This window comes from Astatotilapia calliptera, chromosome 5 (genome assembly GCF_964374335.1).
Source record: "Astatotilapia calliptera chromosome 5, fAstCal68.1, whole genome shotgun sequence".
Lineage (NCBI taxonomy): Eukaryota > Metazoa > Chordata > Actinopteri > Cichliformes > Cichlidae > Astatotilapia > Astatotilapia calliptera.
This window is the reverse complement of record NC_137426.1, coordinates 12,464,767-12,487,097: the sequence shown is the minus strand read 5'-3', so window position 1 is coordinate 12,487,097 and position 22,331 is coordinate 12,464,767. Positions and strand designations below refer to the sequence as shown.

The 22,331-nt window shown below is 39.2% G+C and overlaps 1 protein-coding gene across 8 annotated transcripts in view; it reads right to left on the bottom strand.

The window, feature by feature from the left end:
* The window catches only part of ptprt (protein tyrosine phosphatase receptor type T), a 310,219-nt gene that overhangs the window by 20,096 nt on the left and 267,792 nt on the right, over window positions 1-22,331 (bottom strand). For all 8 annotated transcript variants that reach the window (XM_026167283.2, XM_080301696.1, XM_080301697.1 and 5 more), the window contains 4 exons: window positions 10,648-10,724; window positions 9,166-9,202; window positions 8,632-8,729; window positions 8,227-8,343 (listed from right to left, as the gene is read on the bottom strand). In XM_026167283.2, coding sequence (XP_026023068.1) covers window positions 8,227-8,343; window positions 8,632-8,729; window positions 9,166-9,202; window positions 10,648-10,724 — 329 coding nt within the window. The remainder of the gene's footprint in view (window positions 1-8,226; window positions 8,344-8,631; window positions 8,730-9,165; window positions 9,203-10,647; window positions 10,725-22,331) is intronic.

Sequence of the window (22,331 nt, the reverse complement as noted above, 5' to 3'; positions counted from 1 at the left end):
CAGAAACACATAAGCTACAGAATATCTCCTCATCTTACAATTGGAGTATTAGGATGCTAACAATGACATATGATACTTAATAGATAGCAGTGAAGTCTCACATAACATTGCTTCCTTGAAACATGGACATACAGTCTCAGGACTGTGGTGTGCAGTAGGTTCATGCTTATCAGATAAAGAAACAGAATTACTTTAAGTCTGGATCCCCAGACAGGCTGCATTTGAGGGCTGGAAGTCAAAAAAATCTGTTATGACTCTATATATCGTCTCCAATATTGAGTTATGAAAGAAAACTGCGTATTAAGCAAAAAGTAAGGCCACATCCACAGAAGCCAATCCTATCCGAACAATTCGGAATAGCATTATACATTTTTCTCTTTTCCGCCCATTTCTTTTGAAATGTTATCATCTGATGACAAAGAACACATTGGAATCCTACAGTCAGGGGTTATTGGAAATGAAACCTTTGTGTCATTGTTACAGAGCCAACACGGCAATTCTTTCATCAATATGAATTCGAGTGAAAAGTTTTTTTGTTTTTTAATTTAGGAATATGATTCCAAGGAATCACACACCTTATACTAAAGCTTCAGGACTCCTCTGAAGGCATAATGTATTCTGACAGTGTATAACTTTGAAAGTGTATGCCACCTGCACGAGGCAATCAGAAGGCTAAGAGGGATCTTGCCTCAAGTTTCCTATTTTGAGGTCTGACCTGCATATCCTGGTGGTTCAACTGAATCTCTCCTCACTGGATATAGAAATGTATTTTTTAAATCCTTTCTTCAGCTTCCATCAGTTCAGTTTTTTTTCTATAATACTGCACTCTTCTGCTCTAATAATTCAAACCGATCGATTCTATTATATTATTCTAAACTAAACGGGGCTCAGTCACGTCCTCCCCAGTTCAGTTACTCTCTAAGAATAGAGTTGAAATGAAACTGCGTCTTCCATTCTGGCTCTGTAATATACAAGGTTGTATTGAATTATTTGTTGTGACAGACTATCTGATAATAACCCAAGAAGCACGGGTAACATAGGAAGTGGGGTTGGTGTTCAGAACCTGAGACTGAGTGGGAAAGAGCAGAGGTTAAGGAAGAGAGTAGGAAGTGGTGGGCTGAGGAAGGAGTGGGGAAAAATATGATGAAAAAAGGAGGAAGGAAAAGATCAAGGAGAGAAACATGGACACGCGACGTATGTGACAGAGACTTGAAGTGAGAAAGAAGGAAAAAAACTGAAGACCGCAAGGCGATTTGATAACTGGACTTTCCATTGATTTGCACTCCTGTAATGTTAAAATTACTTCTCTAAATCAATAGACAACAGTCCAACAGAGCTAGAGACACAGAGACGGGTAAAAGAAAACAAAAATAAAACACTGGTATTGAAATGTTGGAAATTGGTGATGAGGAACTCAGAACACTTTAAAAGCTCTCCCTATTCCTCTATGAATGAATGAATGAATATTCTTTATTGTCATTGTCACAGGTACAATGAAATTGAAAGATGTCTCTGGTCAGTGCAACATCACAAAAGATAAATACTTAAAAACTATAATTAAATACTTAAAAACTATAATGATAGGATATAAAAGATAGAAATACATATAAAATACAGTATTCTCATACCGTAGATACACCCAAGCAATCCAGGCCTAAGGCCCCATACAGACACTCAACATACGACCTAGTTGATATATCACTCAAACAATCAATCACTCAATCAATTTGTTAGCGCATCCAACAAAACATGTCTGAAAGCATTCCAACATCAAGGGCACAAATGACAACAGGGGCAATGAAAGTCATCTACTTTTAGTAGCATTGAGACATGATATTGCAATTGGGTAGAAACTGTGTTTGAGTCTGTTAGTCCTTGTGTGTGTTGTTCTATACCGTTTACCTGAAGGCAGCAGTTCGAACATGGAGTGTCCAGGGTGTGAGGTGTCCTTTATGATGTTATGGGCTCTTTTGAGGCAGCGGGAACTGTGTAGGTCTTTCAGTTTGAGGAGAGGGCAGCCGATTGTCCTTTGGGCAGCGTTGATTACTCCCTGGAGTGCTTTCCTCTGAGCCACTGTGCAGCTAGCGTACCATATGCCTATGCAGTACGTTAGTATGCTTTCGATGGAGGCTCTGTAGAAAGACACCAGCAGTCTCTGTGTGATGTTGTTCTTCCTAAGCACTCTCAGAAAGTACAGTCTCTGTTGTGTCTTTTTCAGTAGCTCAGAGGTATTCACACTCCAGGATAGGTTTCCCTCTATGCTGACTCCCAAGAAGCGGAAGTCTGCCACCCTCTCCACACAGTCGTCGCTGATGATTAGTGGTTGGATTTCTGTCTTGTGTCTTCTGTAGTCAATTATGAGTTCTTTGGTCTTTTTCGTGTTTAGGAGAAGGTTGTTATCCTTGCACCATGAAGACAGCCGCTCCACCTCATCTCTGTAGGCAGACTCATCTCCCCCAGATATGAGCCCCACCACAGTAGTGTCATCTGCGAACTTTACAATGGCGTTGCTCTGGTGGGCGGGGGTGCAGTCGTGTGTATAAAGCGAGTAGAGCAGTGGACTAAGCACGCAGCCCTGTGGCGACCCAGTGCTTAGATTTAGGGCTGGAGATGTGTAACATCCCACTCTCACTCTCTGTCTGCGGTCGGTGAGGAAGCTATTGATCCACTTACAGGTGCTGTGAGGAAGCCCTAGGTCTTTTAGCTTGGCGTCCAGTTTGTATGGAAGAATGGTGTTAAATGCCGAGCTATAATCCACAAAGAGCATACGCACATAGCTTCCTTGCCTCTCCAGATGTGTTAATGCTACATTGAGTGCTGTTGCTATGGCGTCCTCTGTCGATCGGTTTGCTCTGTAGGCAAACTGGTGTGGGTCAAGGCTGCTGGGTAGGGCTGCTGTGATGTGGTAACGCACAAGTTTCTCAAAGCACTTCATCACCACCGGGGTTAGTGCCACTGGTCTATAGTCATTTAGGCTAGAGATATGAGGTTTCTTGGGCAAGGGTATTATGGTGGAGGTCTTGAGGCAGGGTGGGACGTTTGACTGTTCAAGGGATTGGTTAAAAATCCTGGTGAAAATATAGGCAAGCTGGTCTGCGCAGTCTCTCAGCACACGTCCTGGTACGCCATCTGGGCCGGCTGCCTTCCTCGGGTTAACAGCCCGCAGGGTGCGCCTCACTTCATGCTCCTCCAGAGTGATGATGGTACTGCTGCTGTGGGCTGTATGGTGTAGCTGTTCCTCTGAGGCATAGGGTGCAGTGACCTCAAAGCGTGTGAAGAAGATGTTCAGCTCCTCCGCCAATGCTGGGTCACCTTCAGCCATACCTGATTTGGACTTGTAGTTTGTCAGCTGCTGGACACCCTGCCACACCAGCCGGCTGTTCTTACTCTCCAGGTGGTTCTCGATCTTCTTCCTATAGTCCGCCTTGGCCTTCTTAATGCCTTTTTTCAGGTTGGCTCTAGCCCTGCTGTAGCTCTCCCTGCTTCCGGACCTGAAGGCGCTGTTCCTCTCTTTTAACAGCTGCTGGACTTCCCGGGTCATCCATGGCTTTTGGTTGGTGTAAACCCGGATCTGCTTGTCTACTGTGACAGTGTCTATACAGTGTTTGATGTAACAGAGGACACTGTTTGTGAACATTTCCAGGTCTTGATGTTGGAAGATATTCCAGTTGGTTCTGTCAAAGCAGTCCTGTAGCTGTTGAGAAGCGCCCTCTGGCCATGTTGTTATAGTTTTAGTGATGGTCGACGCAGTTTTCCTGATTGGGGCATATGCAGGAATTAGGAGCAGGGATAAATGGTCAGATTGGCCCAGATGTGGTAAGGGTCTTGCCCTGTAGCCCTTCTTGATGTTGGAATAGACTTTATCTAAGGTGTTAGCCCCTCTCGTGGCACACTTCACATGCTGGTGGAAATTAGGGATAGCTGTTTTTAAATCCACCTGATTAAAATCACCCGCTATAATGTGCACTGCGTCAGGATATTTATTGAGTTTATTGTTGATGTTCGTGTGCAAAAGCGCTAGTGCCATGTTAGTATTTGCATCTGGCGGTATGTAAACAGTTGTTATTACCACAACAGTGAACTCCCGTGGAAGATAGATGGGCCTGCATTTGACAGTCAGATATTCTATGTCCGGAGAACAGTGACGGTCTATGATCACTGTGTTTGTACACCAGCTGTTATTCACGTATATGCAGATTCCCCCTCCTTTTCTCTTACCGGAATTGTTTGTTGGCTAACCCTCACTTGCAATAGATACATAAAAAATAAATGTTTTAATGGATTGAAATTATCCCTCATTTTCAAATGCGTTTTAAATCCAGTCTCAGTTTCACTGGTACTCACGTTACTTGTCTTAGCAAGTTTATACTTTGCAAATCCTCTGCTCTGTAAGAAACACATATATAAATCTGTGTGACAACATTTTAGAAAGGTTTATTTGACATCAACAATCCTTACATATCTTTTATTGTTAGAATTTGTTTTGGTGTCTGGAACAGCCTAGAATCACCGTAAGGGGGAGTTCATCCTGACACTGGAATTTGTTGTCCACAACAATCCCTTATGCTGTCATGTCCTCCTTATAATCACTTAAATATGAGTCCAGCACTTCAAACCCTCCATAGAAAATAAAAAAGAGACTGTATGTTTAGCCTCAAAAGTTGAGGTTAAATGTCATGGCGACATACCAGTACTGTGGAAATGTCTTGATTCAGCCATCATTTCTTTATATTTTGCTAGTATATAAGGAAAAACAGATTTAATATAATTCTAACAAGTTTGAGAGTCAGTATTCAGTATATCCACCGTTTTCTGAACTCGTTTAGGCATGCTTCTAATAATTTCTTGACGTAGTGTTCAGGAATAGTTTTCCAGTCTTCTTAAAGAACATTCCAAAGCTCTTCTTTGGATGTTGGCTGCTGTTTGTTCCATTCTCTGTCAAGATTATTCTGCGCTGATTCAATAATGTTGAGGTCTGGGAAGGCTAGTCTATGACTGATAATGTTTCATTATCTGTTCTTCTGTCCTGGTAAGCATTGACTGCATTGACTGTGTGTTTGGGATGGTTATCATGCTGAAATATGAAGCTGGTGCCAATCAGATGCTTTCCATATACTCTATTGTATAGAGTGATAGTATTGTATTCTAAATTAAAATCGGATACTTTATCAGATAATTCAGTTTTGATAAAATCTCCAACACAACTGGCTAAAACGCACTCCCAAACTCTGACAGAGCCCCCACTGTGTTTTCCAGACGGTCGTAGACATTCACTGCAAACTGAAAGTGAAACTTTCCGTTCTTGTGTAATACCCCTTTCTCCCCTGAATGGCTTTTGTCCCTGGCGAACAGAAAATGAATCAACTAAAAGCTTCTGTATTTCTCCTATTTTCCCATTTCTTAAGGACATGACTTTCAGATGCTTTTGATCTACTGAAGATTGTTTTTAGGCCTTCCGGTTTGTCCTATGCTTGAACAGTTTCCTCAAATTTTCAGCTAACAGGTCTTTGGAAATCACCTTGTTGGTGCAAAATACCTGCCAAATGCCTGTCAAGTTGTGTCTTCCTTTGAATTTTTTAACTCAAGAAATGTTGTTGTAACAGGCTTGTAGTAAGAACAATATGTGTAGACACAGCACTGGCCTGAGAAAAGTCTAGAGAACTATTGCTCAAGACACTTTAAAAATGACAAGGTCTGATCCCTTGAAAGCAAAATTCAAGAAATAAGGAGTGACTTTTGTACAGTACTGTAACAACAAAATACCGGTGAGAAAAAAGTTCGAATTAAATTAATTACAAATACTGGGTTATTTTTCATGAAAAAAAACTTGGAAATTGATTAATGTTATACAGGATGGCAAATGATCAAAAAGTACCATAACTGATAGGGAAGAAATAAGAATGGATTTAATTTATTTGGCAGATTTGAAGTGCCGTTCCGTTTTTCTCAGCTAAGCTACGCAGAAGCTGGAAAAAAACATTCTGGGCAAAATATTGATTGTCGAGAGCCACTTGAGAAGCATCTTCTCATTCATTTGAGGAAGAACACTTTGTTGTACTACTCCAACATGTCTGGACTGTGTTTAATCTCGCAGACCAGTACAAGCCCTTGCTACCCTTGATTTTTTTGTCAAACTGCTGTTTTCACTCTGAACGGCTGCTACACAGATGTCAACTGCCTACAATTCATTACACTGGACTATAGTTTCAGTTGAAAAATGACTCATATGTCCTGTCTGATATGTGTATGCTGGTCTTCAAAGCAATGTTTTGTCCTGTTGAGTTTGGCCTCTACTGTAGCCTTCAGTTTACTGCAGTCTCCTGACATGAGTGTCATTAATCATATTTTGGGTGTTAGCACATTGGCGAACAAGCCCTTGTTGGCTTGAAAAAACTAATAAAAAATAAATAAAATAAAATAAAAAATCGACGTGTGTACATACAGTACTATCTGTAGTACTCTTTCATTCCAGCTGCAGCTGTGACTACCTCTGGAAACTTTCTTGCTAACGTCAAGGCTGCACAGTTAAGAACAGAGACAGTAAAACTACTTTACAGTCCACTTCACTTATAGCAAAATTTTGAACTTCACATAAAACATCAACACATGAAATGAATGCTACTTAAGAAAGTTTTATACTCACATATGCTGCTTCTTTCTCTCACAGCTGCTATCATTCTGACATTCAAAGATGAGCTACCTTTTGTCATCCTGCATCTTTAGCTCTTTTTCTCTCCCACTCACACGCACACATTTGCACACATTTTCTTTTAGTCTTACTTAGTCACCCTCTATTCCTCAGTGCTCAGTTAATCTCTTTGGATGTGCCATTAATAAACCTTTTCATTAAGCTCTTATTCTCATTATTCACTGCAACTGAGGCTATTTAGTTGCTACACAGAACCCACATACCCTCTGTCTTGCTTTCTCTTTGTTTTTCACACTCACACACAGTGGAAAAAACCCACTGAATTTTAAAGATGGAGAATTTGAATTAGCAAGTGTCTGATGCGTGTTTGTAAGTATTTATGCATACTGTCAAACGACAGGCGTTTAGAGATCAGCTTTCCTTTGAATTTTAACGCGCACGCGCACGCACTCAGAGGTGGTATGGATTAATGGCTTGCTAAATGAGCTGACAGCAAACACTTCAAGACTTGTCTTTATAAGCTGATTTTGCACGACTGAGGGGGGAAGGAAATAGAGGATAGAGGAAAAATGACACTGAGGTATAAAAAGAAGAAAAACGAATGGAAAACACACAAGAGTAGTCAGGAACATGTATTATAATGTGTAATAACTGTAGAAGATAGGTACCTATTCTAAAAAATAAATAGTATTAAAATGGTAACGGACCTAAAGATCAACCTCTGTCCCTTGACTCCCAAGTAAAATATTTATATAAGCAAGATTTGAGTGTTGTAAATACTTTCTATACTCAAACAAGCAAAAAGAGGTAGAAAGTAAAATGGAGGAGAAAAGGAAAAACAATGGAACAGGCAAACAGAGACTGAGAATAAAAAAACAAGACTGAAAGTCGCTCGAAAGATAAAGGATTTTGGATCACAGCCTGTGTCTTGTTGTAATGTGCATTTCTGCAGTTTTTGCATTCAGTGTGCAGAGCCCTGGAGAACAACATCACAACAATGAAACTACATTCGTCGATCATCTATTCTCCTCTCAAATCCCTCCTGCCTGATTACAAGTGCCAAGATTATGCTTTCAAGATTCCTCTTAAACAGTGAGAAGCAAACAAGTAACAGAGCTCACTCGCCATAAATCCCCAATCACATATTGGCTGTAATGGTAATCTAGGTCTGGGCTTTACAAAATATGGAAGCAATACAAGCTAAGATAGGGTGTAAATATGCTGCTAGAGAGCATGAGTGGGTTCAAATCCCATCACAGGCCTTGTGGGGCAAAGAAAATTGGTGTGACATCATGACTCAATGTTAAAATGCAGGATAAATACTATGACAAAGACATCAACAGCTTTTGCCTTTTTCAGAGCAGGAAAGTTAAATCTTCATATTTCCAATTAAAGCTGCTGGTAGAACTGGTATTTGAAGTCCTGAATGTGGAATAATTCTCACTTTTTTAACAACTATTGTTTTCATTTTCACTACATTCTCAGTGGAATTGACCATGGCATACTTGATTCCTGAATTATAGAATAAAGAATTAAAAATATACTCTTGCCATTAAATATAAAGTTTACTTGTTTACCTTTTGAACAGTGAACGTCCGTATGACATATTCCGCCAGTGGTTCAGTCTCTATGAGGGTCACCTTGATGTCTCCGTACACCTCTGTCTCATCAGGCCAGTAACGAACACACTTCACCTGGAAAAGATCGTTTTTATTGTCATTGTGTTTTAAAATATGCCTTACGTGGTGTTGATTATCTCCCCATGAGCATCAAGAGGCAGAGATGATACTGATTAGAATTTACTAGACGGCATCGCAAAGTAATTCAGTAGTGTGACTGGAGGAAAACTAAAGCTCCAGGTAAAACAACAGCACATATAACTAGATCATACATATATACATATAGACACACACAGAGATATACATATACTTTATTTACTTCTAATACACACATTTTTGGAGCTGCTTGGATGATAAACTCACCCTTCCCACTTCCACAAGGTTTGTAACCATGACGATAGAGGCCGAATTCTCCTGCCACACCATTCTCCAGAAATCCCTCACCGTCTCTTGCATGGGCCCTGACAGACAAACACACAAACACACACAGTGTAAACATTTTGATACACACAAACAAGCATACAGACATAGGTGTGTAAATAAGCATATGTTCATTCCAATGCCACGTAAAAATGTCAGCACTGGTAGTACAGACTTGCACAAACACACCCATACAGACACACACATGTATTTGAACACCATCAATCCCAGATAGTAGTTTGGGGGTTTGAGGTAATGGGGTCTTAAATTTGTCAGGGGGGTTTTATACGGCAGTTTAGATTTAGGAGGTTGTGGTAATAGCCTTCCAGTCCGAGAGGACGACATTTACCAGGTGGGTCCTACACGCATACACACACACGCACACAAATAGGATCACATGCACACATTCGTATCTACACAAATGTGGAAGCACGCATTAGTGCTTCTCACACACACTTATCACGTCAGTTTAATTACCTTGTGTGGCGATGTAATGTCTGGGTCTATGGTACCCCTGCGAGACAGAAAAAAGGAAGCAATAAAAAAATATGTATCGCCACACTTTTGTCATATCCATTTTTCTCTTTATATTCTTTATTTTTCCTATCCAACATCTAAATTTCCTCTATTTTTAGCACATTGTTTTTCAAGAATTCTCATTCCTACTCACTATTTTTTCCAGGGAATCAGTCTTCACCCATCTCCCGCTATTTCGGCTGTTTTCCTTTTCACTCCCCAAAGTTAGATAAAGTGTTACATTTTGCATTTTTAACCAAAATATACTAAAACATTCCTGCCCTATTCTTTCATTCAGTTTTTCCCAATTGTGTTGCCTTTTCTTCACTTCATTTGTCCTCGTTGTTAGTCATCTTCTCATTCATTCATCATCTCTCACTCTCCTTCTCTGTCTTGTCTTCACGTTCAGTTTTTTCCATGTTTTATCCTTCATTTTTTCCCAGTCACTAAATTTTCCCTCTGTTGGATAAAAAGACACCGGTCTCCAACCAGCGATTATTTCTCTCTCTTGTCCCATCACGATTCCCTATAAGATGGATAACCTTGTTGAGATAAAAGCATTTATCATTTTCACTTTGCCATTAGAATCACTTTGTGAGCATGACGTTATCTTCACGGGGGGATGTGTTTTACTTTTTCAATTCTTTTCTTTTCTTCTTAAGAAACAATCTAGTCTGTGAGACTGATTTTGTACCAGATTTATTAAGACTACCATTACAACAGTAAGCTGTGAGCAGGAGATTAAATCAATAAGTGAAGCACAATACCTGCAGGGGAGAGAGGAAGGGAGTAAAAACGAACGATGGATGGATGGATAAGGAAAGGTAATAAGAGGGACACACAGTGGGAGGTGATGGAATGACTGATGTAATTAAAGGAGGAAAGGGTAAACAAGGAGGGGGGTATGTTTTCCCCCTTTTAATTTTTTTTATGTGCCCGTTGGTGAAGGAATGGAGTCCAAAGGGGGGAAAAAAACAACACTGATGGTTTTATCTGCTGTGGTAACCTTAACTAAGGACCTGATTCACTGGTACAAATTTAAAGCAATATTGTTTGTGTGCAGAGGCAGGTGTCTGCATCTGATTTGAAACTGAGAATATGACATCATCCATACTATTGACTGACTGACTGACATCCATACTATTTGATATTCAGGGCATCCATGCAGAAAGAGACTATTACAACCTGTGAGGACATGTCAGTGAAACTCACATAAAATAATAACTATTTGTGAGGCAAAGGGTGTGCTTTCCAAGTTAGACGTCTCTCAAGTTTCAACCAAGTGATGTAAGCAGCTACCAACAGGAGCAAATACTACAGTTGGCATATGATGAAGTTGTAAATACAGTAGAGGGTTTCCTACACAAGACTCATTGTTTGGATCATCACTACAGTGTATATGTGCATGTGTGTGTGTTCGAGTGTAGTTGTGTAAACACTCACGTCAATATAATTGGCATTGATGTAGTCAGAGTGGGGGTCTCCATCCAGCAACTGCAGTCGGACTCTGGTGTGATCGTCTGTGGGATCAGATAGCACAAAAATACAACAGGCCTAAAGTTACATTTACCCACAGATCGGAAAAACTAACTGACTGGAGGGGGAACTAGCTAACCAGGCCCAAGGTTATGAGTCCAAACAACAAATGTAAGTGCACTTTTCCTGCTGCTGTTGCCTGTTCTTTGTAATTGTTGATGGATCAAGTCCTGTCTCCTGTTAATAGTCAGCATTGGCATCTTTTACCTGAGTAGATAACCTTTAGTTAATCTTGACTAAGCAAGATAGTTAAAGTTAAAAAGTTAAATTGTGTCACCCAGAAACACCAAACATCCTCAGTTCCCTTGGTATAGTTTTATTTCGACACTTCATTTCAAATGTTTTTTTCCCCCACTTTAGTTCATTTGGTCTCAGAGCAGTTCCATTCAGATGATCTGAATGGGTATGACAGAAGCAAACACATAAAAGTATTAAAGTAACATTTTGTGCATAACTCCCCAGTGCAGATTTATGACAAATATCATTTGCATAAGTCAGGATGATGGGACAAATTCTGTTTCCATTACTTGCTGCCTCTGTCAGCAAATGCTATTGCATTTACTACCAAATGACAAGCAACACAGATTTGTTTGTCTCACAGGCTTTTTCGGGTACTATGCAATGATTCCTTTTAGCTGTAAAAGCTGTTGAACAAATTGTTCAAATGAAATGTCTACTGTACCATTTGCAAACAGTGACATGTGATCACCGAATGAGAAAAAAAGATGGCTTTGGACTTCTCTTCTGCTTTGAAATAGTTGCTGGAATAGCAAAATCAAGAGAAATTGTGGACATAATCCAAAGCTAATAGTTCAAAGTGCAAGCAGCAACAGTACTTCTTCATAGTAATATGACCCAGTAGGCACCATTTGTCAATAAAAGCCGCAATCCGTCCTCTTTTTCTATAACCGCTTGGATTTTATCCACGACTGTCTGAAGATCGCTAATGGTAACAGTGGGATCCAGAGTCATTTCTTTGGCAATTTCTCACATGTAATGTGTGTAAGATACATCTTTGTTGCTCTCGCTGGGATGCATCTCCAGTGATGTTTCTGAAGTCATGAGATGTTTTGGGTTTTTCAACATCAGACGCCCTCGCACAGATCAATTTCCAACTTTCATCCCATCAGCAGCCACCCATGGATTAGTCCATGGGTGGCTGCTGATAGGACATTTTTATTTCCAATTCCTTACTATTAGCGTATCTGTTTTTGTGTCCCATGAGACTTATATCTCCTCTTCTCTCTCAGTCACGGTTGTTAGAATGGAACTTTGTTCTTCCTGCTTCTTTAGCATGTCAGCATCTCCTGTTTTCTGCAGGTATGTCCATTTTTTTGGACAATGACAGTAAGTGTCCAGAGATGGCACAGTTTTAAAAAGAGTTAAAATAAATCCAGGTAGAGAAGTATCACATATTCAAATAGCACAAGCACATATACAAACACAAGTTGTTACATCTCAAGGAGTTTATGAAGTTAGAGTGAAGGTTCAACACACCAGACCTATAAGTCCCAAAAACCTAATAATAATAAATAAAATTATAAATAAATAAATTGATAATCACAAGACTATTTTTACAATCTATAAGAATTTTAATATATCTTTGAATCTCAGATTATCTGTAATAATCATAACAGCAGAACCTCTCACCTCACTCACTGTTCACCCTCATTATCCATGTCACCATGATGAATTTTTTTTTCTTTTTCTTTTTGAGTGTCAATTATTTTGTTCTTGGCTGTATAATAACTATCTATAGCATTGGGACACATATGAGTTATTAAGTGTAATGGGAGGCAGTGATTTTTTTTCTTTTTAAACTTAGTTGTAACATAGCAACAGCAGGTAATTGCAGATGATGGGGACAAATAAGAATGATTGCACTGCTTCTTGAAAGTTTTTAATTTTTTGAAAAAGAAAGAAAGAAAGCGAATACAGACTAAATGGAAAAGAGCAGGTCGGTAAATGTGAGATATTACAAAGAAAACAAGAAGACAAGAGCAGAAGAGAGGTAAAAATTATGTCACGTGTAGTTGGCAAGTATAAGATAAAGATAAATAACATAAGAGGCTAGGAGAAATGTGGAATGTTGTTACCTTTCAGTCTCTGAAATGGCATCTCATAAATATTTCTGTCATCCTGGTCATCATCCTAGTATAAAAGGACGCACATCTTTGGTTGTTGAGCAGCCTAGACCTCTGAACTGTGGTAGCAATTGAGAATGCTTGGGATGGAACAACGTAACAACTGAAACCATGAATTAAACTTCTAGTATTTCTGCAGGATTTATTTTTTACTCATTTTGAATTGAGTTGTTAATTCAAATTGTAAATTGTTAAACTGCTTCAGAAACAGAGCTTTTATGTTAGCAGATCTACTGTGTGGTTGATGACTCATGCATTCAATGGAAACCATTTTCTCTGGGTTTATAGAGTTGCATGGGAGCAATCATTATGTTAAAAAGGCGTTAACATTTTTTTTGTTTTGATGACTATCTTAGAATTGATGTGTGAATTCATTTCCATTCATAGCTGGCACAAAATGAGGCCTTCAGCGGAGTAAACATACTCAGAAGTAGGATAAAATTGCAGAGACCGTTAACTTTTTTTAACAAGCAAAATCATTTAGAACATACAGCATGTATTTGGATTTTCTATAATAAGGATGTTGCCAAGCAGCTGAACAATATCCTGGAAAGCATAAGAGTGTACTATTTATTTAGATGACGTTAAAGGTGATATGATTTTTTTTAACTACTTTTTATATTAAGAAGGTAACAAACACCATTTGTTGATAAAGACCATAAAATGGGTCCAAATCTTCAGTGAGAGCTAGGACATTTCTAGTGGTTCCGACAAAAGAAAAAAAAAAAAACAGGAAAATAAAGATCCGTACATTTTTCTTAAATTCCTATTCAATTACAATTCGAATGAGCCAAACCCATCTCTGATTCGGCAAGTGGCCAATCTATTGCAGGTCAAACAGAGAGAGACAAGTTCTCAGAAACACTGCTTAACATACGTGTCCATGTCCAGGTTTGAGCCTACACCATCAAAGTTTTTAATATTTCATTGTTTCATTAATCATTGCTGTAAATAATTCTCTACGGTCTCCAAAATGTAAAAAATATGCAGTCTGTATGCTGAATTTGAGAAAAACGTTAATATTTCAGCAACTAAAATGTGTCATAGCTCATATCTATCACCTAACACCTTATTTTGTTTATTTTGTCACAGAGTAGAATAGAAAATTTGACATCACATGGACAGTCATTTTATATAATTTTTACATGGAACAAAATCATTCGATAATTTTAATGGTGATTCAAGGTTCAAGTACCAAAAAAAAAAAACCCATCACAAATGGCCCTTTGCAGAATGGTCACACAGCCTATTAAGTATGTGATTCATACTTAATAGGCTTTATTATAAGGCTCAAATGTGCAGATGAGCTATGTTACTCCAAGCACATTTTTTTGGTAAAACATCTCTCAAAAATGGTGCTTTTAATAGCCAGACCATGGTGTAGATGTATTTAGCTCAAGTTCTTAGCTCTCAAATGGAATCAGTTGCTGGCCAACCTTTACATCTGTGATAAGCTGTTTATCTGTAAGCTTAGTGCAGTCTCAGTAATGTTCAGAAGCTGAAACTTTGGAGTTTAAACCTTTCATGTAGACTCTTGCAGACATTTGTTTCAGTGCAGAAGAGTAAAAATGAAAATAAATGTAAGTATAAAAGCAAAGACATCTTTGACTGTACATGCTTTTGCTGATTTGTTATTTATTTTGTATTTTTTTTTCCAGAAATTAGGGAGAAGAATGTGGGCTCGGCGTACGTAAACATTGCTTTAGACTGAGCCTGTTCATTGATTATATTGTACATTAGACTGTGAAGTTTATATGTACTATTTAGCCTGTGCGTATAACATGTGGTGACTGAACAACATAAACTTAATAAACTAAGTGACATCTTGTGTAAACATCTACAAAATGCTGCACTCGGGGTTATCCCAGAATTCTGTTGCATCTCTTGGCCAAATTACAGAACCAAGGGTTTCACGATCACTTAATATGAAAAGACGACTGCATAGAAAGGTCATGACCGTCAGTAGGGATTACCCCAGGACTGCATTAAAACAGCCAGTGCAAGTATGACAAGCCTCAACTGCAGACTATTCATCCACACGGTCAGGTGAGTTAAAGCACAGAATACAGTACAAATTCTTAGAATAACAACATATAACACCTTGATTATCACTTTTAGGATCATCTTGAGGAGAATTATTTGTATAACTGCTATCAGAGTAATGTTGCAGCTCTGGCTGGGCAGCAACAATGATGGCAGCATGACGCCACTCTGCTGGTACAAGATTCTGTCATCAGCTATCAGCGCACTCACACTCACGCTCTCAACTCTCTCACTCTCTCAGTCACTCAGTCAAACACACACATGTGCACACACAAAAATACACAGCATGTAAAAACAAACACAACAGGAGGTAGTCTGCCAGCCGTCTGCTCGTTCCCTCTCTGTCTTTTTCTTCCTTCTCTTCTCCGTCTTTTACTCCGTTTCTCATCTGCCTCTTCGATTTCTATTCCTTTTCTCTGCTGATCCTGTCCATTTCTGTCTACCTCCTCCTCTCCTCCCCCTCCATGGTCTTCTTTCAGCTACCTGTCTCTCCTCCCCCCCCCTCTCTCTCATTCCCCATGCCATCTTGCTGCTTCAGGCAGCAGTAATTACGCAGGGCTAGTGTCAGAGGCTGTCATAACACAGAAGCCACTGATATGAGGCTGGAGGAAAGAAGGGAGGGGCCCTTCCCACTAGCCTGCACGGGGAGGGGAGCTTCTAATTGGGCTCAAATAGCAGGAGGTACTGGCTTGAAAACGCTACAGATGTGGACATGGGGCACAGGCTTGAAAAGGCTGATGGGGTGTGTATCATTGAGTGTATGAGTGAGTGAGTGGGAGAAAGAGAACTGTAGACATCTTTTTGTTAGTATGATATATACTGTGTGCGCATACATGCAGGAGCAACTGATTCTGAAAGCAAAAGAAAGTCTTTTGTTAGAACCAAGCCAACCTCAAATACACACTTCAATGATTACATTTGCAGGCACAGATATTACAGATATTTGTAGTTTTTTCTCTTTTCATTCACGTAAAAGGTTTGCACAATTATAAAACCCATCAACTAGGCGAAGGAAGTCATTTTCACCCAACAACAACACATTTTATTAGATGAAATGCCCTGTTTATAATTTAGGCTTCGCTTCTTTACCAAATCTACATTAATTTCTATTATGCTAGCATAATAACCAACTAGTGGCTAATTTGCTATTGTTCTCAAATAAGAATGCCTCTATCACATAGCGATACTTTTGTGGGTGAACTCCAGATTTTGTAAGCAATTGACACCTCTAAGGCAGCACTTCTAGCATCAGACCAGACTGTGCTTTTCTGAAGGAGGTAAAAGTTTTCAGACAGAAGGATGATGGTGTTAATGTACACTACTAGAATGACAGAAGCTTTAGATGCGCAAAATAAAATAATGAAATTGTGAAAAATATGTGAACTTTAACTGTAAAATTAAAACCTCACGCTCAGGCAACTCAGGCAATAAGAACCTAATACTAAATCCAGTATTATACAAAGTCTTAACCCCAATATAAAAATGTGTAGTTGATCAAGTCTTTGTAACTTACATCCAGATATGGATGGAGACATAAAATATAGAGAAGATATGTGCACTCAGCCTCATGTTGGTGTCTGTAGCACTGGAGTAACAACAAAGCCATCAGACACTGTGGTGTCCAAGGGCAAAGTGTCACGAACCCATTACTCATTAATGAGCTCCACTCTTCTGCTGAGTCGCCCTATCTTCATAACCTTGCAACTCCCCTCTCTACTTTCCTCTCTTCTCATCTTCTCTCTACTCTCTGCTTTTAGTTTGGTTCCATTCTCTGTCTCATTTCTGTCTTCTATTTTCAAAATCTTGCCATTATTCCAGCAGCCACTGCCAAAGTTTTGTTGGGGAGGACTTGTTAACTTGAGGGGGTAAGGAAAAGGCCAAACAATATAGACTTCTTGTTTTTTTTTATCTCTAGCAAATTTACCAGGGCAGGAGAGACCTGTAATTTGGAGACATCAGATGGTATGCACTGCACATGAGGGCTGTACACAAATAAAATGAGCAGGAGCCACCAGCCCTAATGACTGCTATTGTACCACAGCAAACACAAGCAGCTGTTTTTTGCTCTCTTCTATAAATCAAAGGTCAAGATGCATTTTTTTATTACTTACCACCAAAAGTAAGACCCATGAAATATACTGCAAATATCAGCAGGGGATAATCTATGAAGTCATTATTTTCCAGTTTCATGAATATATTGCCCTTTTATTGCTTTAAAAGGCCAGTGACCACCCTAAATTGTTCAGGCTTGATGAGGCAAAAAAAATTATTCAGGTTATATAAGGCCACCCACCACTGAAAACAGTACCTCTGCTTTGCATGGTCTAACCTGGAGCACATTTGGAAACTAGAATAAACACATATCAAGATCACACATCATCGCTTATGAAGATATTTTATTTAAACTTTCAAAGCTCTTTTGTGTTTTAAAACAGCAGCTCTCACAGATAACCCTGAGAACATTGCATTGTACAAAAGAATGGAACATTTGCTTCTGGTATTTGTATCCAATAAGTGAGTTTTTTATGTTTGTTTGTTTTTTACCTTCACTAACTCTGAAACAAGGCATCACACATAATTTGACCATGATATAATTTGGTTCAAAATTACAATTTAATTAAATGCCAATCAAAACGCACAATCTTGGACTGAATAGCTGTGTGATTAATTTGGGAAAATTAATTCAGTTAAAACAGATGAGACTCTTCTTTCTTGTGGGTTTGTTTTTGTTTTAAAGACAGGACAACATAGTAATTACTGAGTTATTCATATTGAACAAAACTTTATTCACCTCCGGCAGATATTACATTACGGTCATTTGAGCATATGAGTTAGTAAAAGCCTCTATACTGGCTCTTTAATATTCCAGTGTCTCTCCAGCTGCCTGAAGACAGCTAAAAAATATAAAAGATCTTGCTGTTTGAGAATAAAGAGCGTTACGCTTCAGTATGCCCATTAGGTTATATTTTTCAATGCTGGAGAGATAAAGTGGCACTATTACAGACAAGAAGCATGAAAGCATGGAAACGTATGCTACATTCCATAACCTCTTTATAAAAAATATCCCCTTTTCCCTTTGATTCTTCTACTTCCTGTAATTGCTTTACCTGTTTGACACTCAAATACTTAAAAGAGAATTAAAGAGAAGCCTTAAGATTATTTAGTGATATTACATTTTCATAAAAAGCAAATCAAACAAATGGTTTAAAACAAAGTCTAACACTTTAACACAACAAGTTACTTGTTAATTACACAGTTGAAAACAGGGAAACCTGTTAGGAATTATGTCCTCTTTAACATATTGAACTGAGAAAAATACAAACATGCTCACAGTAGCAAGTTGAAACTGCTGAACAAGATGTTTTACTCTTCTGTCCTCTCCTTCCTTCCCTTCCCTTTCCTCTCTTCTCTTCCTCCTGCTCTTTTCAGTAGCTACTAAGCAGGGATTGTGTCTGTCACAGATATACTTAATCAGTTAACTCCCTATGGAGCTCAACTCACTCACGGAATACACTCCGCTGTCAGACCGGCTCAAGGCATTAGGGAATTTAATAGCATGTGTGATTGAGTGTAAGTGTGTATATGGGTTAGAGAGAGACTGAGCAGCTTCTAAGTGTGTGAACATCCGTCTCCCTTTTCTTCCTTAAATGTTCTATGTTCTGGTAAATTGTTTTGGGATGTATCCTGACAGGTTTGTGCATGAGCATTTTGAAAAGCAAATTTCAATAGGCTTTTTTGTGCTTAAATTATGTATTTGTTCCACTGTCAGCAACTTATGCATGTGTGTACCTCAGCATGGATGGAAAAGTGTGTGAGTGTGTTGGGGGGTATTATAGTGTGTAATAGCCTATTAAGACCAGAGCTCCCTGCAGCTGATGTGTCAAACAACACAGAATGCTGTCGACTTACACAAATACACACAAACACAAGCCTTGAGATGCTGTTTCCAGCTGTTTGAAGGCTGTCAGGTGCAAAAAAGATAGAGGAGAGAACGATGGAGGAAGGAAAATCAGCTTTAAAGTTGGACATGGTTCAATAAAGAGTGATACAACAGATGATACGTCAGATGTGGAAGAAATATATCTTGCAACCATGTTGTCCATGGGAAACATAAAAATTGCACCAGTCAATAACGGTTTAGCTAGTTCAGTAAATAAGCTAGCAAGAAATCAAACACTGTATATTTTAATTTAGAGAATTTAGTATTTGGCAATTTCTTAAGTTCTGCATCTCTGCTATTAAAAATAAATAAATACATTTTAAAATTTAAGAACCATACCTGAAGATTTGATTCTCCAACTTCCCTTCAAGGCTGCTTTAAGATTGGCTGGTATGTTTAAACTGCTCCCTGAGAGTCATGTTTTCTGCAATGCATGCTGGATGTGTATACACACAAACACAGACAGACTCTTTTGCAAGTCTTCCTTCACTACATGCATGAATCTTCTCTGCGGTCGCCCTCTTTTCCTCATGCCTGGCATAGCTCTATGTCCAGTATATTCACGCTCTCTCCTCTGCATATACGCAAACAAGTCTCTCAAACATCATCTTGAAACCACTGAAACTGAATGGTGCCAATGATCCTGTTCATCCTGGTCACTCCCAATGAAAATCTTAACTTCTGCAATTTTCCATCTCAAGCTCAGCTTACCATCTTTTTTGTAAGTGGCACCATCTCCAAGCCGTCCATCAGGTCTCACTACCATCTTCTAAACCTTCCCTTTTACTCTCATTGCTATCTTTCCATAACAAATCACCCCTGACACTCATTTCCACCCACTCCACCACCCCTGGCTCTTTTCATCACCTCTCTTTGTGTACTGTTCATCCCTTTGGACAATTGACCTAATTTAAACTCACCTTCACTACCTCTGCTCCTTGCATTTCCACCTTTCTCCTTCTCATTCCCACCCATTTATTCCGTGTTGCTTATACTTTCATTCCTCTTCTCTCCAATGCATACCTCCATCTTCTTCAGACTTCCACCTGCTCCTTACTCTTGTTATAGATTACAGTGTCATCTGCAAATATTGTCATCCACAGAGACTCCAGCCTGACCTCATCTGTCACCTTGCCCATCATCATGGCAAACAACAGGGGGATCTGATCAGAGCTGGTCCCTAATGTAATCCCATTCACACCTTAACCCATCTGTCATTCCGATCGATACCTGTAGTGCTTTCTCACTTTCTCAAGGCGTACTGCTGCTCACTAACTGTCACCTCTACCTACCTACAACTCTTTCTCATAGCTTCATGGTATGGCTAATCAACTACATCCCACCATAGTTACTGCAGCTCGGCACATGAGCCTTGTTCTTGAAAATTGCCACCAGTACACTTTTTTTCCATTCCTCAGGCATCCTCTCTCGAGTAAGAGATTGTGTTAAACAATCTGGTCAAAAAGCCAAATGCAGTCCCCCCCCTAGACATCTCTATACCTCCACAGCAATGTCATCTGGATCAACCACCGTTCCAGTCTTCATTCTTTTCTCAACTTCTCTCACGTTCTCCCTACTAATGCACCGCACTCCCTGAATCACTAACTTTCCTCCATCTGTCCTCTCATATTTTCTTCATTCATCAGATGCTCAAAGTACTCCATCTTCTCAGCATGCTCCCTTCACTTGTTAGCACATTTCCATTTCTGTCCTTAATCACTCTTATCTAGTGCACATCTCTCTGCCTTGCCAACTTTACAAGTCTGTTTCTCCTTCCTTGATATCTAGCCTTACAAAACACTGTAAGTCTTTTCCTTTGTGACCTCTCTCTTTGCTGAAAGCCTAGTTTCCATTTACTCAGACTACTTTTTTAATCTCCCCGACTATCCCGCGTTTTCTTTTCTAACATGTTCTTTTGAATACTTTCCTATATGGCCTCATTCCAACACTCTTCCCTCTGGCCAGATGATAACCAAACTTTTACTCAGCAGTACAGCTGTACTTTCCCAGTCATCTGGTAACTAACTCTTCCCTACCACCCACAGCCTGTCTCAACTCCTCCCTGAATCACCCCTTTTCACCCAATGTGTTCCTTCCTCTTCTGGTAGTAGCTTTGGCACTAATCAACAGCTACATAAGGCTTGTCAGCAGATTGAAACATGCCTGGTAGATGGCTCCACTGATTTTGGGCTTAATAAAAGCAGGTGGACCAACTGCCACCAACACCAGCACATGACATGGCACCCCAAATCAGCACAAAATGTAAAACTGTAACCTCACAGTAGATTTCAAACACTTTGGATTCTATGCCACTCCACTCATGCTCCAAACTCTAGGACATTGATTTCAAAAGAAAAAAAGAAATGCAAATTTTACCTTAATCTGAAAAGAGGACTTTGGACAACTGAATATTTCATTTTCTCCTTTGCCCAGGAAAGACACTTCTGATGTAGTCTCTGGTTCAGGTGTGACTTGATATTAGGAATGCAGCAGTTGTAGATTAATCCCTGAAGACATCAGTGTATCGTGGCTCTTGATGCACTGACACCAGCCTCTGTCCAATCCTTGTTTGATTCTCTCAAGTTCTTTAAAAAAAACAACTTTTCCTATAAACCTCTCAAGGCAGTGATCATCCCTGATGCTTGTACAGTTTTTCCTGCCACACTTTTCCATTCCAGTTCCAGTTCATTCCAGTTTAATATGCTTTGATACAACACTCACGCCACCCATTTAAACAATGACCCTCTGTGGAGGGTGCCAATGATCATCATCTGAACAGCTGTCAAGTCAGCAGTCTTCCCCATGATTATGGTTATGTGTGCTGAAGGAAACCAAGAGATAAATGGTATTTACAATTTTTGCTTAGCAAATTTACTAAAACCTGAAATGAAATATTTGATCATTTGTGGAACTGTTTTTATGATTTTCTATACACCATAAACGATCAACAATAAAGGTTTGAAATATTTCACTTTACAAGTAGTAAATATAGAAAATATGAAAGTTTACCAAGTTTAACAATTTTGTGAGATGCACTTGTATGGCTGTCTAGACAGCAGCACATCTCATTAAATCTGATTCATTCATCAACAATCAATTATCACACACTGTCAATGATCACAGCTCATCGTTGTTAGCTATCAACGAGTATCAAACTGCCAACCCCCTGACGTTTTGGAATGATGAAATATAATCACTCATAATCCTCCACCTTCTAATTAAAAATACAATCATTGGTGAAACCATTACTTCAGCATCTCTTTCCACTACCTGATGATTTTGGGGGATAAACAGCAATCATTAAAAATCGGCATCACATTTCTACATGTTTTGTGATTACCATGTCATTCTTACCCCCCACTGTGTCTGAAGAGGAACAATGATTAATAGCAATCACCTTCAACAGTGTCAATAATACTGCCGCTGGCATTAAAAATCAGACTAATTATTAACGTTATTTGTGC